The following is a 27,247-nucleotide window of genomic DNA, read 5'->3' as shown; positions in this document are numbered from 1 at the left end:
CTGGTTAGTGGTCAACTAATTGTAATGATGTAATATACAGAACCAAAGATATTAATTTTTGCGTAAACCATAATTTACTTAATAATATTGAGACAGAAAATAAAAAATAAATATATAAGAAGAATTAAAAATACGTATTACAAATATTTTTTTATGATTTTCTGGAATTTAATGAATCATGTTATTTAGATTTATATTTGATGTTAAATAGCAGAACAAGTTTTTACATTTTTTCAATATTATTTTTACCTGGAAATGTATACTGTATGGTCGATTTTATGACTTAGAAGATGAGTTAACGGCAAGATGTTAAGGCCAGACGTATACGTGATCCGTTAGTCAATTCGCAACAGATGCCCCCCGTATTCCATTAATCAAATATCCAAATAAATATTATATAAATAACATTTTACATATACGCATAGATCCAAAAGTATCTGGCCCAAATAGTATATATTGCAGCCCCGACGACTATTAACTGATTAAAAAAATCTGATAGGACGTATACTTTTATATCTACCTAGTGTGTTTGCATATTGAAAAATGCAAATGTGGAGCGAAGCAGGTAATCACATAAAGGCAATGTTGAACATGTGTTGAAGTTGTACGGCCATTAAAATTTTAACGTCGCTTACATTTGGCAAACATTACTTCAATCGTGAAAGCTCACTCCAGAGCTTTTGTACATAGCGAAGTTGAGGAGAGATTTTCGCTAGACAGTCAGTGCTACGGATGCTGTCGAGCGATTCGGACGCGTTGCCTCGTTTCGAGATAAGCTCTCGATAGTGACGTTTTAGGTTTACTTGATAAGATAAATAATTATTGTGAAAGCATATTTAATAAAAATAATCGTTTCGTAATAATAAATAAAATATGTGATTTTTAAAACAGTTTCTGCATCAATAAGGTAATAATTTATTATTATTAATATGTAAAGTACGGGTGTTATATTTACTTATTTAAGATGCTAACAAATTGCTTATATTCTGACTTTGAAGTGTAATTTTTATCCTGTGAGAAAAATGTGAAATTGTGTTTAAATTTAATATAAAAGCAGTGTTTCATATAATAAAATTTTGGTTAAATTAAACTCTGAATTTAAACGCGTTCGTTTCAATTAATTTTGGTGTTAATAAACAGTGTTGGGATATTTTGAATTCATCATAAATTTACATCTTACTTTATTGAAAATTATCTGTAATTAATTTGGTTCATTTTTTTTAAACGTTAGATGTTAGGTATAAAAATAATTATCTTGTAAGAATTTATAAAACATAGGTATCTATTTTTGTATAAATTTACGAATAAATTATATTAAAATATTTTTAGAAATAAATTTAATTTCAATTATATACTAAATCAATAAATATTCTTATGGAATATGATTTTATTTATTATATATAAATTATAGGTGTAAAGTAATTAAATTTTCCGTCATATAGTTGTGTTTCATATTTCGCTCTTATATGGATTATCCCATAATTGTATTTATTATTTTATAAATCCTTACATCTATACGATAAAAACTGTATCTAGCTATTCTTAAATTATCTTTATTTCTCCGCAAATATTTAATTTTTTGACAAGTTTGAGATTCTAAGCTTTACTATAGATCATGAAATATGGTAACACTAAACGGGATTTATTTCACTGCTTTTAAATCGGCTTGTTATTGATTTTATGTGCTAACAAAATTATTTGCATAGCCCAATAATCAAATGTCATTCGGTATCATTTCTTATTTTATCATGCATTTAAATTAATTTATAAATTATGGTTTATATTAAATAAGTTTTAAGGAAAAAAACTATTATATTTATTATTACAAATGTGTTAAAGGTTATCATTAACGACAATAAATGTATCATAATATTAAAAATCTTATTCTATTTAATATAGTTATTTTAACTATTCAAATATCTAATAGTAAAACTAAGAATATCTAAATATTTATTAAACATTAAATAAAACACATAAGCAAATACATTATTTTTTTAGGTAAATAAGCAAAGTTATAATAAACTTTATATATATTTAAATTTTTAGATTACACATTTTATAAATATATAAATAAAAATATCAACGCACTGAATGTTTCGTATTTTAAATTAGTGGTAAACTTTGTCTAGATTGTTCCGACTGTTGAAAACACCAGCTCTGTAGCGGTTAATCTTGATTAATGTTTTAAAGCTGTTTTTTGGAAATTATTTAAATTTATAAAATATTTTTTTTATTATTTATACAAACGAAAGTAATAAAAAATGATAAAATCTTACTTTGTTTGCATATAATTATCAGTTATGTTTTATTTCGCTATTATAAATATTTATCTACCAGTGAAAATGCATTCGGATGTGATTTCACTGAAACGCCAGTCAAAATATAATTTTATTGAAAATACACATAAATTATAATTTATATCTTTGATCACGTTTATCTAAAATACATCATGTTCTTCGATGGTGTGATTGTAATATAATTAAAAAAATAAAAAATAAACCTAGTTCTATTATTTATTCTTCTATCAGTAATTTTCTCGTATAAAGCAACACAATCAAAAACAATTTATCAATTTTAATAATATTATTTTAATGTCTATGTGAGAGCAACAATTTGCCATTTTTCTTAAAATTTTATTAAATTTGCGTACAAGTAACTTTAATTAAGCAAGTTAGTTGTATATGTACATAAAAAATATAAATTGGTATAGATTATCATATATTCTCTAAAATAAGCCATTTTTAATGTGAAAATTATCGCCCACATGTTGTTTTGGGTGTACTTTTATACATTTTTTATTGCTCGACACCATTTGTAATTATTAATAACGCTTTATGTACGTCTATTATCATAATTTAAAATTAATTAGCACGCTAGTATATATTAGTACGTCAATTTAGGAAGAACTGGATTATATTCAGTATACGTATATACTATAGTTTGCATAGAATATAGAATTACCTTCCTTAATGATATGTACTCAATACAATAACTCATAATAGCTTAGTTTTAAAAACATATTTTAAATTCATGCAAATATAATAGAATTAATTATAAATGAATATAAGACATTAAAAAAAAAAATAAACTGATTATTCGCAAGAATGGAAACAATAGAGGTACAACTACAAAGTTGAATTGTTGAAATGTGCATTAGTGTTCAAGTATTCATATTTGATAACAATGCGAATCTCAACTGTGGCTTTCATTGCTATGTTATTTTAAAGCATAGCATCGCTGTAATATCTAATAAGTTGATCCAATTTCCATTTATTTTTTACAGACGTGTGCATCAACTTCATTTATATATTACTTTTTACTAGATGCACTTTTAAAGTTTGAATTTAAGTGTTTTAAGATTCGGATTTAGAACTTCCATTCTTAAGAAAGTATGATACCTAGTTGTTTCATGAGCTTCGACAAAAGTTTGAAAACTTCTGTCGTAGAAAAGTTTCATTGGACTTATAAACAATATTCAACTCATTGTCGCGGATATATTGGGTTAATCTTGGGTATAAATGCAATAATGATGTGGCATTAGAAACTTTTAAGTAAGAGAGTAGTTCGAAAGTATTTGGAATCGGGCTTAGAAAAGGACTGCTGTAATAAATTATATTATCTATTTAAGCACTAATTATTTTAAATTAAGTGCTTATTTTATATATGCTATCTTAATATTTAAAAAAAAAATGATTGTAAAATCAATACATACAATACTTCATATGATCTAATAATAATTACTCTTTAAAGTTATGATTGATGACAATGACTCCTTTATCGTACACAAATGCTATCCTGATATAATGTTTCATAACCCTTATATTTGTAGGATCTATGTCTCTTTTGTAGCTACAAATCAATGCAATAGTTCACATTGAAGTGTTTTAAACATTATATTTTAGATATTTTTTCAAATCATATAATATGGCTCTTTTTTATTAATAAATCATATATTATACCACCTATACAAATAGGGCAGATGTTTGCCTATTTGCCAAGGGCGTTAAAATTTTTAGTACAGCTCTGATCGTAACTCTTTTCAGTTGGCAAGGCATACAAGATTGCGCCAACAATAACGTCTAAAATTTTAAAAGCGCTATATGTATTTTCGAGGATGTTGCTACAATCAATCAGTATATATTATCTCTGATTTTCATGTAATGAAAAAGGCGTGAAAGTGTCAAAGCGTTTGGTGATCTATCAAAATGAATTTTATCATGGAAAGTTGGAACGATTGTTGTTAAAAAATATATTTGTCACCAAAGGAAAACATTTTGATGAACCTTTGAAACCCTCTTCAAGTAGACACTTGACGCTTTGAACAAAAAGGATAATAAAAAATATCGTCTTTAATAACGAACCGGATGAAGTTGTTTGCATACAGAATGTTGACAAATTATACTTTTATATAGCGAAGCGTAGCAATCTTCTTTCTTAAGAATAAATCATACTAAATATTAAACAATATTATACAAAACAACGTCACTATACGTCATAACAGTGTTTGTTAAAAATCACGTAGGGTCGTTTGAAAAGCAATGGCTTATTGTTAAACTTGAACACTATTACAATACAACTAAGTTATTCTTAGCATATTAATTTTCAATCGCAATAAAAATGCGCAAATCAATACATTCGTACTGATAAGATACAAGTTTATTTTTGGGCATTAAGCTCAATATAATGAATTACGTGGAATAAATATATTTATATTAATTTTGACGCATATTTAGTAATTAATATAATTGCAATTAATTAATGAAAAAAGTGATTAATCGTATCTTTGAAACATATGGGTTTAAATGATACGCTTATTACGTATTTTTATATTATTATTACTGTATATTACTTATGTTTTAATAATGAAAAATATATAGAATAATATAAAACGTAAATTAAAAAAAAATATTTGTAAAACTTGTAATTATCGATTTTTTAATGTATATAAAAGCTTTTCATCTCCAAGTTTGTTCTATATACAAATATTCCTTTAATATATATTTTTTAAATTGCGCGTATATTTTACATTATACTTTGATTAACCTATATTAATGCTGTTTTGTGTAATAGAAAGCAATAAATATGATGATCAAAAATAGTAATATATATAATAATATGCTTTTATTGTATTAAATGTAATGAATTGTTTCACATTTATCATTAAATAAATAATGCAATGCTTAAAGCATTTCTGGTCGTCAATTTTAGACTTACATTAATATTATGATATATTTAGGGTCTTTTATGGTTCATGTTGATTAATTTATGATAAAATAAATAATATTTAAGTATTTAATAACATTTACTTTAAAAGTAAATAAAAATATTTATAAATTTAAATGTCTGTATATTATGTTCATATGGGAAAGGGCAATTACTTTAATTTAAATGATTGTCTTGCTTATTACGACGTTTATTTTTTTTAAACAAATAATTAATTATTACGGAAGAGTTATTTCGTAAATTAACAGTTAAATACAAAGGATACAAATGATGACACATTTTTCTATTTAACTAAAACGAAAAACAGCGTGATAAATAAATGGGTCAACGTGTAATAACATATGCAGCAGAATTAAAACCATATCATTAACTCCGATGTACAATAAATCAAGTTACACATTTAATTTTAATATTCTGATCAATTACGGATATATAAACAAATATATAGATCAACATTTACTACTATTAATCTACATTTTTTTATTTAAATAATTCATATTTTATATTTATAAGAAAAACTGTCGTAGACAGCTAGATTTTGCTATAAAAAAGTTTTCACAATCGATTAATTGAAAGCCTTATAGCTTCACGTGATAGATTAAAAAATCTTTGCGATGGTATAAAAAAGTTTTATAGTTAAAAATATATTATAAATTTCTAATACATTTCCATATTTTAAATTAAAATAATATGTTTATTTTTATTTTTGCTGTTTGATGAACTCAAAATGTTAAATGATAATATAAAAAAATAATTAATAATATTATTTTATTATATTTACAGATCTGTGTTTACATATAAATAGTCAATATTGATTTATAAAGCTTTGTCTAGACTTATTTCAAAGATAAGGCAAAGTAAAACAAACAGTATACTATTTTTATTTATTCGTTGATTTCACTGAAAATATTTTGAATTAGAAAAGGATCAAGTACGATTTAATTTTATCAAAGAGCTTTGAATAAGAGACGTGACAAAATTTATATACAGATATAAATATATTATTATTTTTATTTAAACATAAAATTAAAATAAGATTAAAAATATCTGCTGTTATTTATAATACTAATTAATTCGAAGCATAAATAGTTAAAATATTAAACCAATGAAAATGTTTTTTATGTATAATTTGCTATTAAACGGTCTATAGCGACACAAGCTTTAAGGCAGAAGAAGTGTGACTTTGTAGCCAAATAGAAGCCGGAAAAGCTGGTTACAGTTAATTAATATAATATATACAAATTACCACATATATAGAGAAACGTAGATGCCACCTATCAAAGTAAGTCTTGGAACTCATTTTTTTCTACATGGAATGTAATAAATTATTTAATTTAAAATACCAAATATTTTAATTATAATATGTATAAAATATTATCGTTAATAGGTAACAAAAAATATATTTTCATAATGAAAAATTTATTATATTGGATTTTTTTAATGAATAATATCAATTGGTCGTTATAAATATAAATATTTTAATATAAAATTATTTGCTATATATATGTTGGTGTGATTGCTAAGCATTATTAATAATGCAAAATTTCAATTGATGTTTATTTAATTAAATTCTTTATATTTCTATAAAATACATATGCTTTAAATTTTATATACAAAAACTTGACGTTTTTTTCATTTCCTATTTTATCCAACCATTATTTAAATTTAGCTTCGGGTTAAAACGTAATTTTGCATATATCAAGAATTTTTCTTTGTTATTCGTATATATTTAAAAAATAAAATATATCATTCTTATCCGGAATTTAAAAATATATATTAACTTTTGTTATATTGCTTATATATTTTATCCTAACAAGTGAAACTATTTTTTTAATTATTTTTGATTATATATTTACAGTTTTCTAAATATTACAAATTCATTACTATTTAATATTTTGTACCATAAACTAATGTCTAGTTTTATTTGCATTATTTAAAAATTTAATCTTGATACGATATTAATACGATACATTAACGAATTATTTGCGCACACATAGATATATTTAACATAGAGACAGAAAAGTCTAGGAACTGCTAAATATTAATAGATACTATATATAACATTTTTCCTCTTCCTTTATATATTGCTTATATATATGTATACACTAATTATTAATAACAGTGCTCACAAATAGGATCATTGTAGTACTATTTTTACCAAAAGTATTAGCACGTATGTGTATATTATTGGAATATCATGATTATTCATTTTTATTTAAAACTCTTTTTCCATAGAAACAAAAGCAAAAAATATACAAAAGCGCTTATTTAATTCTCTCAATGTTTTTTTTACGTTTTTTATTACAACGTACCTACTTTCAGGTATAGCTGATGAATTGTCTACAGGGATCGGAAAGGGACATCAAAGGCTTTACGGATCTGAAACTGATTAACTCTGGAAGTTGCACGCCCGTTTTGGCTTTATAACAGAGATTCTCAATTTGTTAAATTTGTGTATTACATGGTAAAAATCATGATTTTTATATTCAATATGTATTATTAAATTATCTAACTTTTTAGAAAAAAATATTGTGCGATATATAAGCTTTTTTTTTGTTAAGTTCTACCTATTTTTAATGTCACATGGCATAAGATTAAGAGCACCACTGCCAACTAAGCAAAGAATACTTTGTATTTTTGTTTAGTTCACTCATTGGCTTTTATTACTGAAATATTTACCGAAAATATGCTAAGCATAATATTTTTTTTTTCAACCAATTGGAACTGATGTTGTGTAAATTTTTTACAATCAAATTCTATTCATAAAAAAAGTGTTTACTATTGGCTAAATGAACTATGTAAATTTCACGCTTTATAGTAGCTACTATAACGTATTTATTATTTTTACAATCAGTGTGTTTTTGCTACACTAGAGGAAGCTATCTGTGCAACAAAATATCCAAAATTGTAGAACAGATCTTTCGGAACTGTATTCGTGTATGAGCAGATTTTTTATGACGTATGCTTAATTCAATGTGTAGGTGGTTGTATTTTTGCCGAAAATAACGTTATATTTTGGCGTGTATAGGGATTGAAATAATACTGAAATTTTCAATACCGGTATTATCGAGATACAAAACAGTCAAAACCCAAACATTCGAATACCCCAGCAATTATTGTTTTGATTTGAATTTTCAGAATACGGGTATTTGGAGGACAATCTGACCTGAATCTCAATATGCCAATAATTAATAATTCTAGAAAAAAAATATTTATTTTTGAGGCAAATGACTACAGGATAACACCGCAATAATATAATGTCTTGCATTTAGTAGGATATGAAGAGCATAATTTAATATCAGTTATTGGATTAGAGGCAGACAATTACCACATACACATTATATGCTCAGCTAATTCGTTTGAAGATAGCAGATCGTGAAAAGACTTTACCTTATGAATTAAAGAAGGGTAAGGTTACACAGCGCTTGCCCTAATATTCAAGAAGATGATAAAAAAACAATGGATATTCTAGGGGAAAAATATTTTACAAAAAGAATATAAAAAACGACATTAAAGAAATGTCTAAGAAGTGATCCGATTACCTCGCAAATATTCTTATCTGTGATTCGCAAACTAGCATTATAAAATACACTTGATCACAAAGAGATGCCACGGAGTCACAGCAAGAGAGACTGCACTGATATGAGAGACATCACAGCCGATAAAAATACAACTCGATACACCAGTAAAGACTTCGACTTACAAAAGCCGCATTCGTGATATGTGGTAATTGAAATTTGTCTAAAAAATGCGCCTTTTTAGCTACAAAGTCACACCTCTTTGGCTTCAAACCTGAAATATGTAAAACTACTATATTTAAATGTAATTTATATTATGCCAAGTGGGTAAATGTTACCAGATGTAATAATTTATTGTTTTTAATAATTAAATAATAGTGATATCCTTTAAAAGGATGTTACATTAAGACATTTGTCTTATACATACGTATGACTAATTAAATTTTATTACTATTCTTATGTTGTACGCATACAGACTCATTATACCTACTTAGTTGTTGTGTTATCTACAAGCATTATCATTCAGTTCACGTATCTAGTTGTGTGATTGATTTGGATTGGATCACTAAAATACTCCACTAGCATTTCAATTAAAATGAAAATTTATTCTAGCTTACTGATTTAGATAATATAAAACATTATATTATTTGAGTAACAGAGAAAGATCCCACTTATATAAAACAGTAAAAATACTTTTAAATAAATGTATTTAAAAGCATCAGCGATGTTTTGCGGTTATAAAAAAATACAGTTTTTGTAGATTAAGAAGCATTTTGTAAATCGTGATGAATTCTGAGATTCCAATAATCTTACTTTCTTACATTACAACATCAGGATATGTAATATGTCTGCTTGTAATGTTGTAATGTACGATTTGATTAATTCAATTATCTGATTTCACGTATCGGATTAGTTTGTCACGTATTAATTAATAAACATGTTTACACATGCTCTATATTCTAAGCGAATTTGATCATTCATACTAATATTGTATTGTGGAATGTTATTACTAAAATTCGGACAATTTATTATTAAAACTAATGTGTAATAATATTTTTACCACATAGATAAACCGTAGAATTATACGCAAATTTTAAATTTTCAAACGTTTTTAAATACTATTGTAAAAAATCAATTGTATCACAAATGTGTAAGATGATCTTTTACAGATCAGTTTTATTAATTATCCAAACATATTAAAAATTAAAACATGATATGTTATTTGATTTATTCAAAATGGAGATAATTAAAAAGCTTTTTATTCATGACTTATATACTTCATTTTTCAATTAATGACATAACTTTATTTTTAAACATTATTTCCATAATTTTAAATATTGTAGATAGTCGTATAAAATTATATTGAATGTATCATTTACGTGCCAGGAAAATCATATTGCGTTTTAGGTTTTCTATCTCCGAGCCAAGGAATTTTAAGTGCGGATTGATCTAAACAAATTTTACTTTGCTTTAATTACCAACGGTTGTATTTCGTCACGATCAGGATAAACCACATAAGACTAATGTGTGCGGGAAATTTGTTCTTAATGAGAATGATCCATTGAGGTTTTGTTCATTAATCCATGGTAGGAAAAGCTAGAGACAAGACCCCGGATCTAGTTTTTACTAAAACAACTAAGCAAATCTGTTTCAAATAAACTTACATAAATTTACATATTATACAATGTTGGATATGAAACGATAAAGTTTTGCGTTGTTCAAAGCGGCAAGCAGTTTACTGTTCAATTACTTTCGCAAACTAATTACATGTTCAAGCAAATAAGCAATTAAATTACAATTTGGTTTATTACCCTCAACACTATAGTGGTAGACCATAAACTTTTAAGCTTCCAATTTAATTTTTTGGGTCAATTTATCGAATAAAGAAGAGCAATCTCTTATGTTTGGGCTTTGTTATGGATATTGTGAAGAAAACGAGCTTTGAACCGGATTACATCCTTGTACATGGTAACATGCAAGTTTATGAAAGAAAACATAGCATAACAACGTTCTTTATGAAAAAATTCTCTGACACACTTTACCATTTATGGATGTTTTAAAATCTGCAATATGTGAGGTATAAATAGAACTATATAAGCGTTTATTCAACCTTCGGGATTATTATGGTTTATTACAAATTCCGTTATGTCTTCTTTAATCTGTATACATTGGGATAGAACACGTAATGTTTATTAACTCAAAGTAAATAAGCCTCTTGTTTACTGGTGATACAATTATTTATGAGATCAAACAATTGAGAGAGGCTATCTTTGTGATCTCATAAATTTTTGCTGATAATTAATAATTAAAATGACAGTGCGAAAATTTCAAAATAAAATGGCATAACTTCTAGAGCATTCACTAAATAGATAATATACATACATACTATCATATAATATAAATTACCTCAAAATGTTACAGTTTAAGGTAAGATTGCTTAAGTAGTTTTCCCTAATGGAAATTTGCTATAGCAATATAATTATTATAAAGAAATTTAGTAGGTAAAATAAATTATTATTTTATGTTTGTATGTATAATTTTTTTTAAATACTAAATATTTATTTATATCGATTTTAGTTTATATTTTTATTGAGACGATGAATAATGTCAATTTTTTGGCTTAATGTCACATTTTGGTTACCCTTTTGCAGCTTTATTATTGTAGTACGGAAATATTGTACTATTGCGATTTCACAACCTCCTTTTGAGTCAGCGTATTAAAAATTATGTTACTTAAAACCTTGAGTATTGTTTAGGGTTCTGCAAAAAATATTAATTAATAGGGTGCTTTATTCAAGGCATATGGCATCATGCAAAATAGGGCTTATGATATATGAAATTTAGGGAGTTTTTACCAATACTTTGACGAGTTATATTAGAAAATTAAATTATATAACTTTATATTATAATAGTCGGAATAGCGTATTCCGTAAGGTATTGACTGATAACTTAAGTGAAACGGGTTCGAGCCCCAGCAGCTGACTTAAATTTTTATTTATAAAAATGCGCTATTATTAAAAACTGACCCCAGCTGCAAAGTGACCTTTATTGGTTGTTCACTATACACATATCAATTTTTAAATAATTATACAGATATCACTGATTCCCAGACCTGGGTTATAATTACTTGTATAAATTTAAAAAAGGATACGATCTGTTTTGATTTTAATTAATCGATCCGATTACATAAAAAAATAGTGGTTTTATGTGAGATTAGAACCCACGACTTTTAATTGATAATAAGCAACGGTTTTCACCAATGCTCATATTATAAAAATGTTTTTCAGTCAATCTCATAAAATGCATTTTTGAGCCATGGTGAGGAGAAGAGATGTTTATATTTGTATGCTATGCTATGCTATGCTTTATCAGTTTTTATTTATCAGAAAACAGTAAAACATATATTTATGATAAGAATATCTAATTTTTATTTACATTACAAATTACACAAATTATTTTTGTTTGGCTCAACATCCAAAAAATATTTAGTAAAATTATAAAATAAAGCACATTGTAACGCATTGGGCCAACATCTGTCATGCAGCAATGGAAAATTTAAAAAGTCTCATTTAAATAGATACACAAATAATTAAACACATATATTGTTATTTCAATTAAGCATAACATATTTTGTAAAATAAAATAGACGTACACATAAATTGTTTTAGCTCCTTGTAGCTTTCCTCGAAAACATCAGTTTCTGGGAAGCTCGTAGAGAAGTTGGATGGCCCATGTAAAGGACGTCCTGGTTGTAACAGTGAGGAATAAAGAACGCAATCGAGACTTATGCCTGAACTATAAAATAATTTATCTGGGAGATGGGAGCTAGAAAAAATGTAGTAAAGTGACGCTCGAAAATGACGAAGAGTAACCGATTTTTGATAGATACTTCCATAGTCATTAAAGAGAACGAATCCGCACTTGTGCAAATACTTTTAGATCATCAGTATATAATAAATATTCCAAGTTCTTATTTGGCTGTAAATCATTATTAAAAGAAGAAAAAACAAAGTATGGATTTTATCATATAATTTAAATTTTGAGAAATTTGTTATTACTTAAGTTATTGCTGACCGTAAAACGATGCAAAAACATGTTACTGGTCCACTGAATCCTGTCGACATATTACGTATTAAAATTTATGTGAGAACAGTAAGTTTAGTAGTAGATACAACAACAAAAATTGACTGTAGCGCCATTTTTATGTTCCTTAATTCTGTATAAAATACATGTAAAATGGTTTTGTATATTAATTAAATTGGAAAACGTCAGTTTGTCACAAAATTTAACAATTAAAACAATTTATATAACGCATTGTAGACAGATAACTAACGATACGAACTTTTATAAATTTTCCACCTAACATAATTCGAATATTTTTTACAGGAAAACTTTTTATTAGCAGGTTAATTTATTTTTATTATAATATAACGTTTTTATTAATAAGATATAGCAATAATAATCAAATTATTTCTTCACAATAATATATTACCGCAATAAAGGTAAGAAATGACAATAAATCTAATTATACGTGACACACTCTTATGTCATAATTTAATGTAAATCTGGGCCTTTGTCAATTACAGATGGAAATTAATTGTATTGTTGGGATTTCAATTAAAGCATCAGAGAATTTAATCCAAACCAAGAAGCAGAAAATGGCTTTAAATATTAAGTTAGCAAATATTATAAAGGAATATGTCTTATATATCTAAATATATTAAATATTTTATTACATTTTGCTTAAAAGCTAAAAGTCAAATAAAATATTCGAGAACTATGTAAATTATATCATTCTTTTTGTTTTAATGCAAACTTAATTATTATTCTTAAAACTATATAAAAACATACTTTACATATAAATTCTAACATCAAAGTTTGATTTTATATGTGCAAATGTGTTTATAAAATAATTTACAAATTTTATAAACATCATCCTATTTTTATTATTGAACGAAAGAGATGCAATCATTTTCTGATAGCATATATAATATATACATGACACATAAGCAAATAATACTTTTATACTCGTAAAGCTTGCTAAGAATTGCTGCTATTTTATTATTCGAAATAGAATTTTTATATATATTATATAAGGACGGAATAGCGTAGTCCGTAACATCTCAGACTAATTACTCTGAGGTTGCGGGTTCGAGCCCCGGCAGCGGCACTCGAATTTTTATTTTATAAAAATGCGCTATTATTAAATAAATCGGCCCCAGCTGCAGTGACATCAATTACTTATAAATCGTATAGCACATATTTTATAATTAATAATATAGATGTCACCAATTCCCGGACTGTCATAAATAAAAAAATTACCAGACCTAATTTGTTGGTATAAATGATGAAGTAAATGAAGGTAATGGATCAAGTTTGATAATAATCTAATTTGTGTCGTACATTAATCCCTACATTATGATTAATATTTGAGAATACAATTAACTTAATTTGGCTTTATCAGCTTTGTGTACATTAATTATTATTTATATCAACATTTAAATTTACAAGTTGAATTTAAATCTATTTTTGTCTTTCAAACTCTTAATTTGCACTTTTATAATTTATTATAATAAAATATAAAGTAGTAAATATTTACTAATGCCATCGATTAACAAAAAATCTACACGAGCTGTAAAAAAATAATGTAAAAAAATGTAATATTAAGTAAAAAAATAATAATAAATTTTAAATAAGCATAATATAAACATAACTATTATTAAATATTAGTTAAAAAAATACGAAACATTGTTTTAAATCTAGACGTAAAATATGATAAAACCTACAGCAAAAACTGTATGATAACGGAAATTATATAATCCTTATGTTGTTACAATTAGTATTTTTTCACAAATATCATACCAATTGATTTCTGAAATGTTTTTTTCCGTATTAACCAAAATTCACCAAAAATTCTTTGTTTTTATATAAAAAAATCGTGCATCTCATGTAGATATATACTCGTATGTATATTTATCCTCAGGCAAGTATGAAAGCTTGCTCTATTGATTAGGTATTTTATATCTACATGTTTTGAAAAAATAAGGTATGCAGGATAGCTTACAAAAGCGAATGGTTAATAATGAACCATTCAAGTATCGTTGTAACATGGTATTGCAGAAGTATGAAAATAATATGCATACATTTATTGCGTTTATTAAAGTATAAAACATTAAAGCGAAATTAATTTATTGAAATATATGCAATAAACTAATTCATACAGAAATATCGTGAACTATTATTGGTGTAAAATAAAGTTAATGCTAGGCACAGCTGTAATCTGTATTAAAAATATTATAATATTAGACCTAGACTAAATTTTGTTTTCATTTTCGACTGTGAAATGCAAATATTGATCAATTTTGATGTGCATATTAATACGTATTGTTTGTTATTTGTTTACCTAAATCATAAAATAGCGAAAGGTTCAACGAAAACATTACATAATGCAAGCTTTTATCAAAAACACTTTATTTATACCATGTATTTGTTTGCATTGCAAAGTTTACAACACCCCGACAACCTACATTTATACGAAGCTTGTAAACTTCGCACCGATTGTATGTCACGAGTTCAACAAGGCGAAAGCTAGTAGGTATTAACATTTTAGTAAATTAAACGTAGCAGTTTGGATTAAACAGTAAATAATCAAATAATAAGTGAAGCGAAAAAATATTGCGGTGAAAACAATAAGTTTCGAAGGGTTTCTCCTGGAAGTTGCGATGCTTCAAACTACTTGAAAACGCTTCAATAGAATGCGAGAAGAGAGATAAATAAATATAATATCACTTGTGACATTGCGGGAGATTGCCTTTATTGTATTTTATTGAAGATACATTTTGGTTGCACGAAAAATTCAGAGGTGCTGTAGATTTTAATGTTTCATGACAAAAATAAAAAAAATATTTAAATCGTAAGTAAAATATTTGGAAGATTTATGTTGTTAAAATTTATTATTTAAAAAACATTTTTTTTCATGGAATTGCCTTTATCTGGTCTAAGCCAAAACCGAACTATATATATTGTGGTTCTGAGTTAAATATATCCTAGAATATGAACCTAGCAATAAACAGGCTAGAAATATTTTTGTAATTTAAATTTTAATATACGTATATACATACGAATATATTATACAGTGAAAATATTTTTTTCCACATTTTTCACAATAAATTTGATCGCTTCTCTACATAGATTGAAAAAAAAAGTTGCTGGTGTTGACAAACACTTAAATGCAGCTGGTAGAAAGTATGTCACTAAGACTGGAATAGCAATAAGCATATAGTACGTCAGCAGCACGTTGCAATCTAGAAATAAGCTCCTGTTCATAAAGAAATATTCTTCATGTAAGGCCTTTGCAACGATAGTTGCAGAGCAGGCATGTCAATCTCAGTGGGGTCACATTAAAAAAAAAATATTGACTAAGTGCAAAATATATGTGTATAAGGATAAAAAACAATTTGAAATAACATTGATATATTTTATATTAAAATTAATAACTGATAAAAAACAATTATTATATATAAAATTGTCAAGTTTGATTTTTCGGAAACTATACTTATTTTTTAACAGCTTAATTTACGTATATCTGTTTACGTTTTATTTGATGATGATAGGTGAACATCTATAAAAATATCTGTTGTCTTAAGCGTTAATGAGCCAATTACATCGCCTCTTATACATACGTACGAAATATATTTAAGCCCTGAAGGGGGAAATTTAAGCTGGCCACTTTCGGCGATTGATAACAAGGGGTAAAAAGCACGATAATATTTTTTGCGTATGTATATCTATAAAATATTTTATAATGAATAATAAATTCGGTTGTAAGATAATATTCAATTAATATTCAATCATAACGAATAAATATTTCAAATATTGATATACATTATATCAACAGTTTCTAATTAACATAAAATGGTTTTATTTAATCGATGGTCACCGATTTTGGATTAGTCACATTTTGAATGCCAATTTATTTTCAATAAAACATTTTTTTTATATAATAATATTTTTGCTTATATAAGATACAAAATTGAATATGAAAATATTTTATACGTATCATATATATTACTATAATAGAATAGGACACATGCTTGTACACATTTTCATCTTTTACATTACCAAATTGAAACTCACGTCTGCGTGCTTGGAGACATAAACGAAATATATCTCATAAAAACTATGTGACGTGCAATTTTTTCAATGTTTTTTTTCCTCTTTGCAGGAAGAGGGAGTGCGATATTAACGTGTAAAATATTAAATAAACATCGACTGAACATTTAGTTTCGGCCGAAATAAAATATAGAATCAAAGGCATAAATCTCATATTAACAACATTTTTTATATAATATATGGGGGTTTTTATATTTGTATTTATAATAAAATAGACAAAAATTACGTATCTGCTATACAAACACTATACAGTAATTATATTACTTATAATATATATTATTAGTAGCACTACAACAAGATTATTGCGACAAATGTATTATAGATCGATTTATATTATATGTAAAGTAAACGCTTTGTTTTTTATAATAAAATTGATTATAATAAAAAACCGAAACGTAAATTTCACGTTTAAATTTCATTCAAATGGTTTATTTTTACTGTGTTGTAATGCATTGGGCTATCGCTAAGTAAGTTGGAAAGTGAGATTTACAATAAATAACAAAATACAAATAAAGCGATCTTTAACCAAACATATTCAATAATCATGATATATGTAGCTTCTATACTTTTTTTACCATATTAACATTTCTCGTATATTTCAATCGTAAATTAGATGTGAATAAAATGATGAACGATACACTTTTATATGAAATGTAATTTTATTAATATAATTCTGAATATAAAAGTTAATTTAGTGTATACGAAACGGTATAGATTATTTTATTATACGAGTTCAATGTAAAGGGCGTCTCTTGGGTTATTTTCAGACAGTCATTTATTTTTCCTTTTAGAATAAAGGTTTTCCCACTTAGTCATCGATACATTTCCTACACTACGTTAAAAGCACATAAATATAAATATATCTATGGACAAACAAAAACATATATATTATATATATATAATTAAAAATATCAAATAAATAAATATTTTTACTAAAAAAAAGTATGATTGTCAACTTTATATACCATCGATTCATTATGTTGATTACTTTAGGAATATACGTTGCATAAATGCAAAAACTTTCAAAATAACTTTTTTGGTCCTTTCGATTTTTTTTCGTTCAATCTTCGTAAACTTATTTCATAATCTCACGTATCTTAGTAATCGTTCTGCCAAGTTTGACGTAAATTGACTACATATTCTTCTATGAGTTTTTAATAAAATACAGCCCGAAAATTAATCATAATAAAATGACCCAGTAAACGGAAATTTATTTCGAGAGATTGCGTCTTATCAAAACATCGAGTTGTTGACACGTGCGTAAATGGATGCATTGTTCATATATCACATTTCATTGATTACTTATATTTATTATACATTTAAAAAAAATTAAAAATATATTTTTAATGACTATTTCACTGAATCAGATGAACCCCAAAAGGGCTGGGTCATTGACCGTTATAGGCCGAATTGCATTCGTAATTATTAAATTAGTCATTATATAAGACGTGTATTTTCCTATATTTTCCTAACCTTACGGATGAATGTAATTATAAATAATAATGAACCTGCTTAGCTAATCAAATCATACTGCTTTCATTATTTTAATGAAATAGTAGCTAGTGATTAATACATTTTTTACTGAGCATATAGGAAATATAGAAAATAAAAATCAATGTATTTGTTGTAACGAATATATTATTATTAATAAATTACCTTAATTTTAAGCTACGTAGTTATCATAATAATTATGTTTTTTGAAGAAAGGCTAAAAAATTCAATAACCTGAACACTAAGTGCTGATTACTCGCTTGGAAGAGATAAGACACAAATAGAACCTTAATGGAGCTAAGTAATTAAATGACCACTACATAATAAGGGTGACTTAAATGTGTTTGAAATATAAATATATATATGAATAAATAAGGAAAATAAAATACAAAAATGTATGAAAATACCAAATTAAAAAACCACATAACATAAGGCATATTTTAAAGCTGCATTAATTCCATGCATATAAATAAATTAAATGCAATGACAAAATTCAAGAAAGTCGAATCCAAAGTTGAAGATACAGTAAATTTAGATTCAAGTTTAATCCCAAGTTTGGAGCAAAATAATGCAGACACATTAATAATGTTCTTAGACTTAGAGTGATGTTTTAGCATGCTTTACATAACTGACAGGTAAAACAAATCTTTGTCTATGCAAATGACATAGATATAGTAGAAAAACTAAGCTAGGTACCGAAAAAATTCCTCAATGCTCTTTAGTTATCAATCTATCAAAAAAAAATAATAAAAAAAGTACATTTTAAAGGTGTCAATATTATTAATCTAAACACCAATGATATCATATAAATGGACGAAGGGTGTTAGTGACTAAAAATATTATAAATATGTAAAAAACATTCAGACCATTTTCGGCTAGAAGAGTTGGACGAGCACTTGCTGAACTAATTCCAATAAAATTTTAGTACGTGGCCCGTAAAAGAATAGTAGTGACATGTGTTATATTATATAAATCTATAAATTAGTCAATGGAAAACTATTTAAAAAGAGCAAAATTAATATTTATATTGTATTTGCATTTAACAAATAATACATAATATTTTAAGAAGTCCAGGTGTAAGCCCAGGTATTTAACGCTTGTTCTTTATATTACATTAATATGTAAATACCATATAAGGAGAATTGCTAAAATGTAATTACTGTAAGTGTCAATTATTAAATCGTATCAATGTAAATGTACCTAATAAATTTTAAGAATTATCACAAAGTCATTAAGGAATATAAAATATGCATAAGTTTTTAATTTTCTTTTTGAGCCTCACAAAGTCGGACTCATCAAAAATATTTTTTATGCCGTTTGTAATTGTATTGGCTTTAGTGCTTATATTTCAGTATTAACACAAGTTAAATTAAAAAAGGGGATGAATTTTTACAACCCCTCCGTAACTTTGCGGACCTTTGCTTAAATGTAAATAGCCGGGTATTATTTGTTGCTGACACATTTTCAGGTTAAACTCGGTTTTGAATTGTTGAAAAGCGATATTTAATTATATTCTAAATTAAGTTCCAATGTTGTCTTTCAAGTCAAAAATGTTTTCGGGCTCAGAAAATACTTGAAAATATGTCATAGAAAGTTAGAAAGCTAAAACTAACTATAAGTTCTAGCTGATAGGAATCGCGTGACTTAGTGTGAGGGTAAAACACAGTACACGTGAAGATAGTAAAGTAAAATCTGGGTGATTATTACTATAAAACCTTAAGAGTGATGTATAAAGTAAAAGTTATTGTCGAGAGAATCCATCACTAGATACATACAAAGATACACATGAATTTATATTTAAATAAATAGGTATGCCATGCAAAACGCCAATAATCTAATAGTGTATTGTATTTTATTGCCAGATTACGGTTGAGACGGTTTTATTGATTTCTGAAATCATTTCAAATAAGTCAAAGCAAGTTGAAAATAAAACAAAATAAAGGCCTGACATTTCCAGAGCGAGCTGTGTTAGTATATAATACTTCTAGGTGAAGGTTCTTGTGCCAAAATATTAAATTTTACTATAGTTTAAATCTCATAATATATTAAAAAATCAAAATAACTACGGGGTAATCGTAGTTATCGAAAAAACATCTCTAGAAGTAAAGCTATTTATGTCACTGTTACTATTCAGTATATCAGCTAGAAAACTCTCTAGTCCACTTGTACACTTTCTGCAAAAAAAGACATGCATCACCATACTAAACGCTCAACCACTGATGACTGCTCGAATAAACAGCGATGTATATTTTTAAATTATTTGTTTCATTACTTTCAATTCAAAAGACAATGGAGCAGTGTATTGATTTTGTATTGCATTTTTAGGATTTAATTTTAATTAGCATCAGAGTAATGATCAGTTTATGTTTTCTGTATTAGTACAAAATTAAAATAATCGGCAGACAATTATTGTCTATACTAGTAAATACAAGAGATGCATCACACATAGATATTGTGGAATCGAAATAAATTTGTGAAAGTGTGTTTGAGTCTCACGTTGCTTTAAAAATATAAATAATCTCCTTAGAATTCTATGAAAATAATAAATACATTCTGAAATTTTTATTAAACTTTTCAGCGCTTTTCACAAACTTTGATTATTATATTTTGTATTATTATATAAAGCTGTGAAAAATGTGACGAATACTTTTTAAAAACGTAAAGTAAACTTTTAAAAAGTTTCGCTTTGAAGTTGCAAAGTTTTCTTTTTGTGATTTTATGTATTAAACTAGCTATCTGCGTTTATATTTGCTTGTGCAGCAATAGGTTTGCTTGTGGTTTTATTGCGTTACACACTCATTATCATAAATTGTGCACTCTAAATTTTAGGCTACGCTCTAACAATTGCAATCTGATGGAAAAACAATTTATTCAGATAGTTTTTTGCACTTTTATAATAAATATAATTTTTTTCACTTTTAAGCTGTTATTTCAAGCGAAAATTGTAAAGAAAATAACGTAGAACATAATATCTCACTTGTAGAACAAAAAAAAGAATCTATAACAAAAAGTCTCAAAAGATAACAAAAAATATTTATTGTTTTTGATTTTGAAAAGGCCTTCGACAAGGTTTGTCGTGGGTTATTATTAAAAATACTGCTGATGGTTGCTCAGATATTTTAAATAGGTTATTCTCGAGTTATTTGAGCGAGCGTAAAAAATAATTTACTTTTATAATACATGTTTTAATCCATTTAGCATATAAAAATTTTGTCTTAAATTGTAGATATTGTAATTTTTATAGAATTTGTTTTACTGATTAATATGTGGCATAGTTTACAATTTCCCAAATTTTTCTAATTATTATTGTTAACAGCGAAATGATTAGGAAAGTATTTTAGGTGTTTTACTACTTCGATACTAATGTATGGTCAGATAAACGATTTAGCATGAGTGACTTGCATCATAAATTACATTTCTTGAAATAGAAAATGATTTGATAAAGTGCAGGTATATATACTGTTGGATCGTTATTTATTAGCTTTATCGTTGCTTTTAAATGATCTACAATTTTATTCATGTCATTTTCGTAAGGCAGTTGCCCCCTTTGAATTTAGCTAGTAATTGCATTTAATGAAATGCTATGAATTTAATTAAATCAAAATATTAAAATAATCGACAAAAAACTATTTAACTTTTTCCCTTTGTAAAAAGTTAAAATTACTTTTTTAAACAAAAATTGGGTATGTGCCACAAAACACATAGCAGTGAAGTATGCAGTTTTATAATTTATGCATTATCGCACCATTTTTTTTATAGAAAATAAGCTTTATGGTTATCTTATTTAAGATTTGGAAGTGACAATCGGTTTGAGACTGACCAGCAGTGTCATTCACAGGGCGCAGGAGGGGTAAGTGGCATCGCATGGGGCTGGAGAAAAATCTTATTATGGGAAAAGGTCTCGCATTATCAGATCGGAAATTGGCTAAATTGTATAGCTATATATTTATGCAAGACCACCCGCGCGCAAACATATTAAAAAAGCAGTAAAAATATTTATTTTTTACAAATAAATATAATTAAAATATATACATATTTATATTTTTTTTTAAAAATTGGCTTTTTAAAATGCGAAACGCTACATACTTATGTAGATAAAAATTAATAGCAAAAATGAACACAGTGAGCAAATATATATTTCGATTGAAAACAGAAAAAAAGAAACAACAAATAACGCGATTATCTCTGAAAGGCGTTGTTGGAAAATGGCATTTCTGAATCATTTTCGCCAATATCTAATAAGGAAATTGTTTTTATGTCCCGTGTCTTTTTAAAACCTGTTCAAATGTTATGTAAGAATACTTGGTAGTCGCAAAAATTGAGAAATAAAAGTTATCCAATTTTAGAACAAGCAGTAATGAAAACTATAAGTACTTAAAGGAATGAAAGGAACTCAATGAAAAAATAATGTATATAAGTAATTTATTATTTAATTCAATAATATATCTGTCTTACTCGATATAAATAAGTTTTAGCTACAATAATTTATTTGATTATGTTATTTTCTTTGTACTTGCAAAGTTACAAAACATTTCAAAAGAAAACATTACAACGAATTTTCGGTGTATGTTAGTATTCGGATAAAACTGATTGATCAATATTAACAATTGATCTTACCAGCAATAGATCAAATTGTGACAAATCAGCATTTGTTGAAGAAAACACAACCAATAAGCAATAAATAATGAAATAACCGTACGAAAAACTCCCAAGCGAGAAGTCATTCATAGAATATTATTGTAATAATTAATTTATTTAATCTAAAGAAAGCATTAAGAAATGTTACGCTTAAATAATTTAACCCCTAAGGTTTGTAATATATAAATTAAAAATAGTAAAGTAATAGAATCATAAGCACGGGCAACTTTCATGCGTGTAAGCTCTAAAGATTAAAAGCTATATTTAGAATCTATGTATTATACATTTTTTGTAAAATATAAAATTTGTAAATTAAGGTACCAAACTAGTAAATATGTTCGTTTATCGTCTACTTATGCGTTAATCTTATAAAAAACCTGGCATATTCGATATTTGCGATTCAATTATATGAAAAGCGTTTGCTTTTTGAAATTTTACGCTGGAATCATTTTTGCGAAAATGCGTTGTATCTTTCTTATATATTTTTTATATTAAACCTATTCATACTTTTCACCCACACTTATATTAGAGGTGACAGTGACAGCAATTTTACTGTCACCTCTGTCGCCAGAAACCTTAAATAAACCGATTTATCCTTTAAATATTTTTTATATTATGTTTATTTTTATAATACTTTCTATGGGTATTGTGAGAAAAGCTTTTTTATAGTTCTAAGAAAATTTACTGAGCTGCTTGTTTATCTCAAATTATGAATCGCTTTTATCAGGGGTGTGTAAACCTTTTCGAAAAGCAGGCCCAATTCAAGGCCGGAAGAAAAAGTGAAATAAAATAATTGTATCGAACAAATTGTTGACAAGTCATAATATCATATGGATTTTTTGTTCCTTTGCGTTCAGAAAAACGTTAAGAACATTCGTCCAGTGATGTTTTTCCTTTCCGTTGTAATTAACACTCAGAATTATACAGATAACGAGAGAATGTGTCACTTTTAAGATGACGACCATTTCGGAAATTGCTAAAAAAAAGGCAAGCGAAAAACTGATTCTAATAGCAGATATTGAAACTTAATAAATACCACCATTGCTAGAATAGTACAACACCAGACAAAACATACCTGTCAAGTGTTAGCTCCTATTTTTTCGATCATTTATAAGTCGGACCACTGTCATAAGAGAGTCACGACTGCAGGACATCCACTGTACAAACCCATCGAAGTCCAGAAATAAGCAGTCCCTTCCAATTTGATCCTCACGACTGGTCCAGCCAAGCAGCCACCTTTAATCGTCAAGAGTTAAATTTAATCTTCAAAGTGACTTTAACATTTGACGACGCAAAAACGCGGCATGTACAAATACAAATATTTGTACGGGCGGAATTTTTGCTGACGTAATTACAAAGTAATTTTAAAAGTTTTGTAATTTAATTTAAAAATAAACTTACGTACCGAGCATTGTGAAATATATAAAGATATAATACCCGCGCGTTGTGAAAATTGGGATGTTTTAACCATAAATCGTTATTATATCCCTAGAAATAAAAGAACAATTTTTAATGTACTACGTGAAAATAATAAACTGATATTTTTCTTAAAGGAAATTTGTTACAAAGGCTAACTAACTTTGTTATTATATGCTATTATTTAAAGATCTGCCAAAAATAGATTAAAACTTTACTAATAAATTACAATTTAATATAAATAAAAGTTTGAGATTTTACATTTTTTCTTTTACTATAGGAAAATTTAAAGCTAGTTGACAAACGTAGATTACCTCATTAGATACAAACGTGAATCGCTTTATTACGAGCTCACAACTATAATAACCGTACTATTTAAAATCGTAAAAATTTCCAAGAATAATTCTATTGATTAATCATCATGGCAATATAATAACAGTGTAAATTGTAAAGCAATTAATTGAAATTTTGTTTTTAACTATATATTGTATATATACATAGTATATAATATACATATATGTATGTATATATGGTAATATTTTAAGTAAAATTGTAAGTATCATTAGGGATTGCAATACCGGTATTGGAAAAAAATCGACATTTGATACTATCGGTATTACAAAATGAAATACTGTTAGTGTCGAAATATTTTTTTACTGATTCCATTTTTATAAATCTGTACATTTTATTTTCTAAAACGAGATGTCCGAGGCTTAGAACTGCGAAAATGACAATGCCTATATTGATTGGAAGCAGAAACAGGGAGTAAAATAATGCTCATTGTAGTAAAAAACTATATAAATCTCAAGTGAACGATAAAAAACGATAAATTAAAACGTTAAAAGTACCTGGTAAAATATTTCGGTCAGTCTATGCACTTGTAAAGAGTTGCACGCCATTTTAAGGAGTGGTGTATTTTTAATAAATAAATGAATATAAATAAATGAATAATATCGGTCGGGTGAATGCGATTTAAACTGGTCGGTATTGCGCACGCGCGGCTCCGTCGGCGGCCATGACAGTCGGCACGGTGACAGCGGCCAGCGGCCAGCGGTGTCAAACCGCGGGCATGGATGAGGTCGAAGCTTCGGCCGGTTCGGCGCTCGCGGCCACCTTCCGAGACCTCGGAGCGCTATGCGAGGGCGTAGACTCGGACGGCGACTCGGGCTTGGCTCTCGCGGGCTTCGCCGCTATGCCGAGAACGCCTTCGGCTAGCGGCGGACTCCTTCGGCCGCCGGTCGAGGAGGTTGAGGAGGCCTCGCCGGCGACTGTCAAACTAGAACCGGAGTGCGACTTTAACGTGTGTCGCGTGTGCGGTAACGCCGGCGCTCAGATCGGCATATTCGACGACGAGCGCACCGGCGAGAAGCTCATGACTTGCGCGGCCGTCCAGGTGTCGAGGGGCGACGGCCTACCGGAGCGCATCTGCGCCTCTTGCTCGAGCGAATTGGAAGCGGCTATCGGATTCAAACTGCGCTGCGAGCGTTCGGACGCTCTCTTCAGAGAGAAGCTCGGCATCAGACCCAAGACGGTGGTCAAGACCGAGTTCGTGCTCATCGACTGCGACGAAGAAGACTCCTACGACCGAGCAGGTAGAAAGATCAGACAGCGCAAACCGCTAGACGACGACTTCGTGCACGACGGAGACTTCTCCGACCGCGACTCGGACGCGCACGTCTACGACGAAGGACGCAAACGCAAAACGAAGCGGAGAAAGAAACACGATCACAACGACCGCCTAAAAAGCGAGTCGGACGACGACAAACGCCCGTTACTCAAAAAGAGAAAAGCTAACGATCCCACCGGCCGATACCCTTGCCCCGACTGCGACAAGAGCTTTCCGTACCCAAGCGTCCTCAAACTCCACCTCGTCACGCACACTAAAGAAAAAATACACAAATGCATCATGTGCGCCGAGTCGTTCACGCAATCCAAAAATCTATACGCTCACTACAAAGAATCTCACCCCTTCGAGTCGACCAAGCGCGTCGAAGATCAACCCAAATCGTATCCGTGCGGCACGTGCGACAAAGTCTTCACGCACGGCAAGAGTTTGAAAGTGCACGAAGCTATGCACACGCGCGAGAAGAAGTACAAGTGCGACGGATGCGGCGCCGGATTCACCAATCAGACCATACTGAACATCCATCGGAAGCGAGAGCATCCGCAGTTGATCCCCACCCTGTCCTGCACGTACTGCAACAGAAACTTCAAGCATCAGAGCTCGCTGGAGCGGCACATAGACAATCATAAACACGTCATCGAGAGCAGTTCATCCGAGACTAAGAAACCGCAGTTGATCGTCGATCTGTTCAAAAGCATAGCGCCAGTCACTACCACCTATTGGTCGGACTCTTTCTCCGATTGAACTTTGTTATTTTTTTTGTTGTTACTTTTTAATATAATATAACATGTACGACCTTAAAGAGATTTATTTGCAACGTGCAATACGTTTTTTAGTTTCGTTTATATAACTTTTAAAGTTTTATTTTTTGGTTTGTGTGTTAGTTATCGAACCAAACGAGGGTATTTTGCATTTGTTGACCGAGTCTATGTACAAATGTGTACATATAAAACGATTGTTTTATATAAAGTCATTTAGGTGTATATTTTGGAATTATATATAGTAATATATACATATTGTTTTACAATTTATTTATGAAATAAATTGTTTACCACGCGGATTATAATAATCTGATAATTATGTAATTTTATTTAACATTTCACCCAAAAACATTTTAAGCTTATATGTTGTTGAAAGATAATAATTTATATATTAATATTATAAA

The 27,247-nt window shown here is 27.9% G+C and overlaps 2 protein-coding genes across 2 annotated transcripts in view; both read left to right on the top strand.

The window, feature by feature from the left end:
• The first annotated feature begins 722 nt into the window (after window positions 1–722).
• The window catches only part of LOC148233828 (G protein-coupled receptor dmsr-1), a 60,057-nt gene continuing 33,532 nt past the window's right edge, over window positions 723–27,247 (top strand). The window contains exon 1 of the mRNA XM_088188612.1: window positions 723–907. The gene's annotated coding sequence lies outside the window, so the exon portion shown is untranslated. The remainder of the gene's footprint in view (window positions 908–27,247) is intronic.
• LOC148233829 (uncharacterized) lies at window positions 25,454–27,159 on the top strand. Its single transcript, XM_088188611.1, has one exon. It carries the CDS (start codon window positions 25,474–25,476, stop codon window positions 26,824–26,826), a length of 1,353 nt encoding a protein of 450 aa, XP_088044737.1. The 5' UTR covers window positions 25,454–25,473; the 3' UTR covers window positions 26,827–27,159.

Source organism: Plectrocnemia conspersa, unplaced genomic scaffold (assembly GCF_051122295.1).
Source record: "Plectrocnemia conspersa isolate PC_06_02 unplaced genomic scaffold, ASM5112229v1 ptg000007l, whole genome shotgun sequence".
Classification (NCBI taxonomy): domain Eukaryota; kingdom Metazoa; phylum Arthropoda; class Insecta; order Trichoptera; family Polycentropodidae; genus Plectrocnemia; species Plectrocnemia conspersa.
Note: the sequence above shows the minus strand (reverse complement) of the source record. Positions and strands in the feature narration are given on the sequence as shown.

Excerpts from the sequence above, each read along its gene's own strand:
- LOC148233829 (XM_088188611.1), top strand. The coding sequence starts at position 25,474 with ATGACAGTCGGCACGGTGACAGCGGCCAGCGGCCAGCGGTGTCAAACC.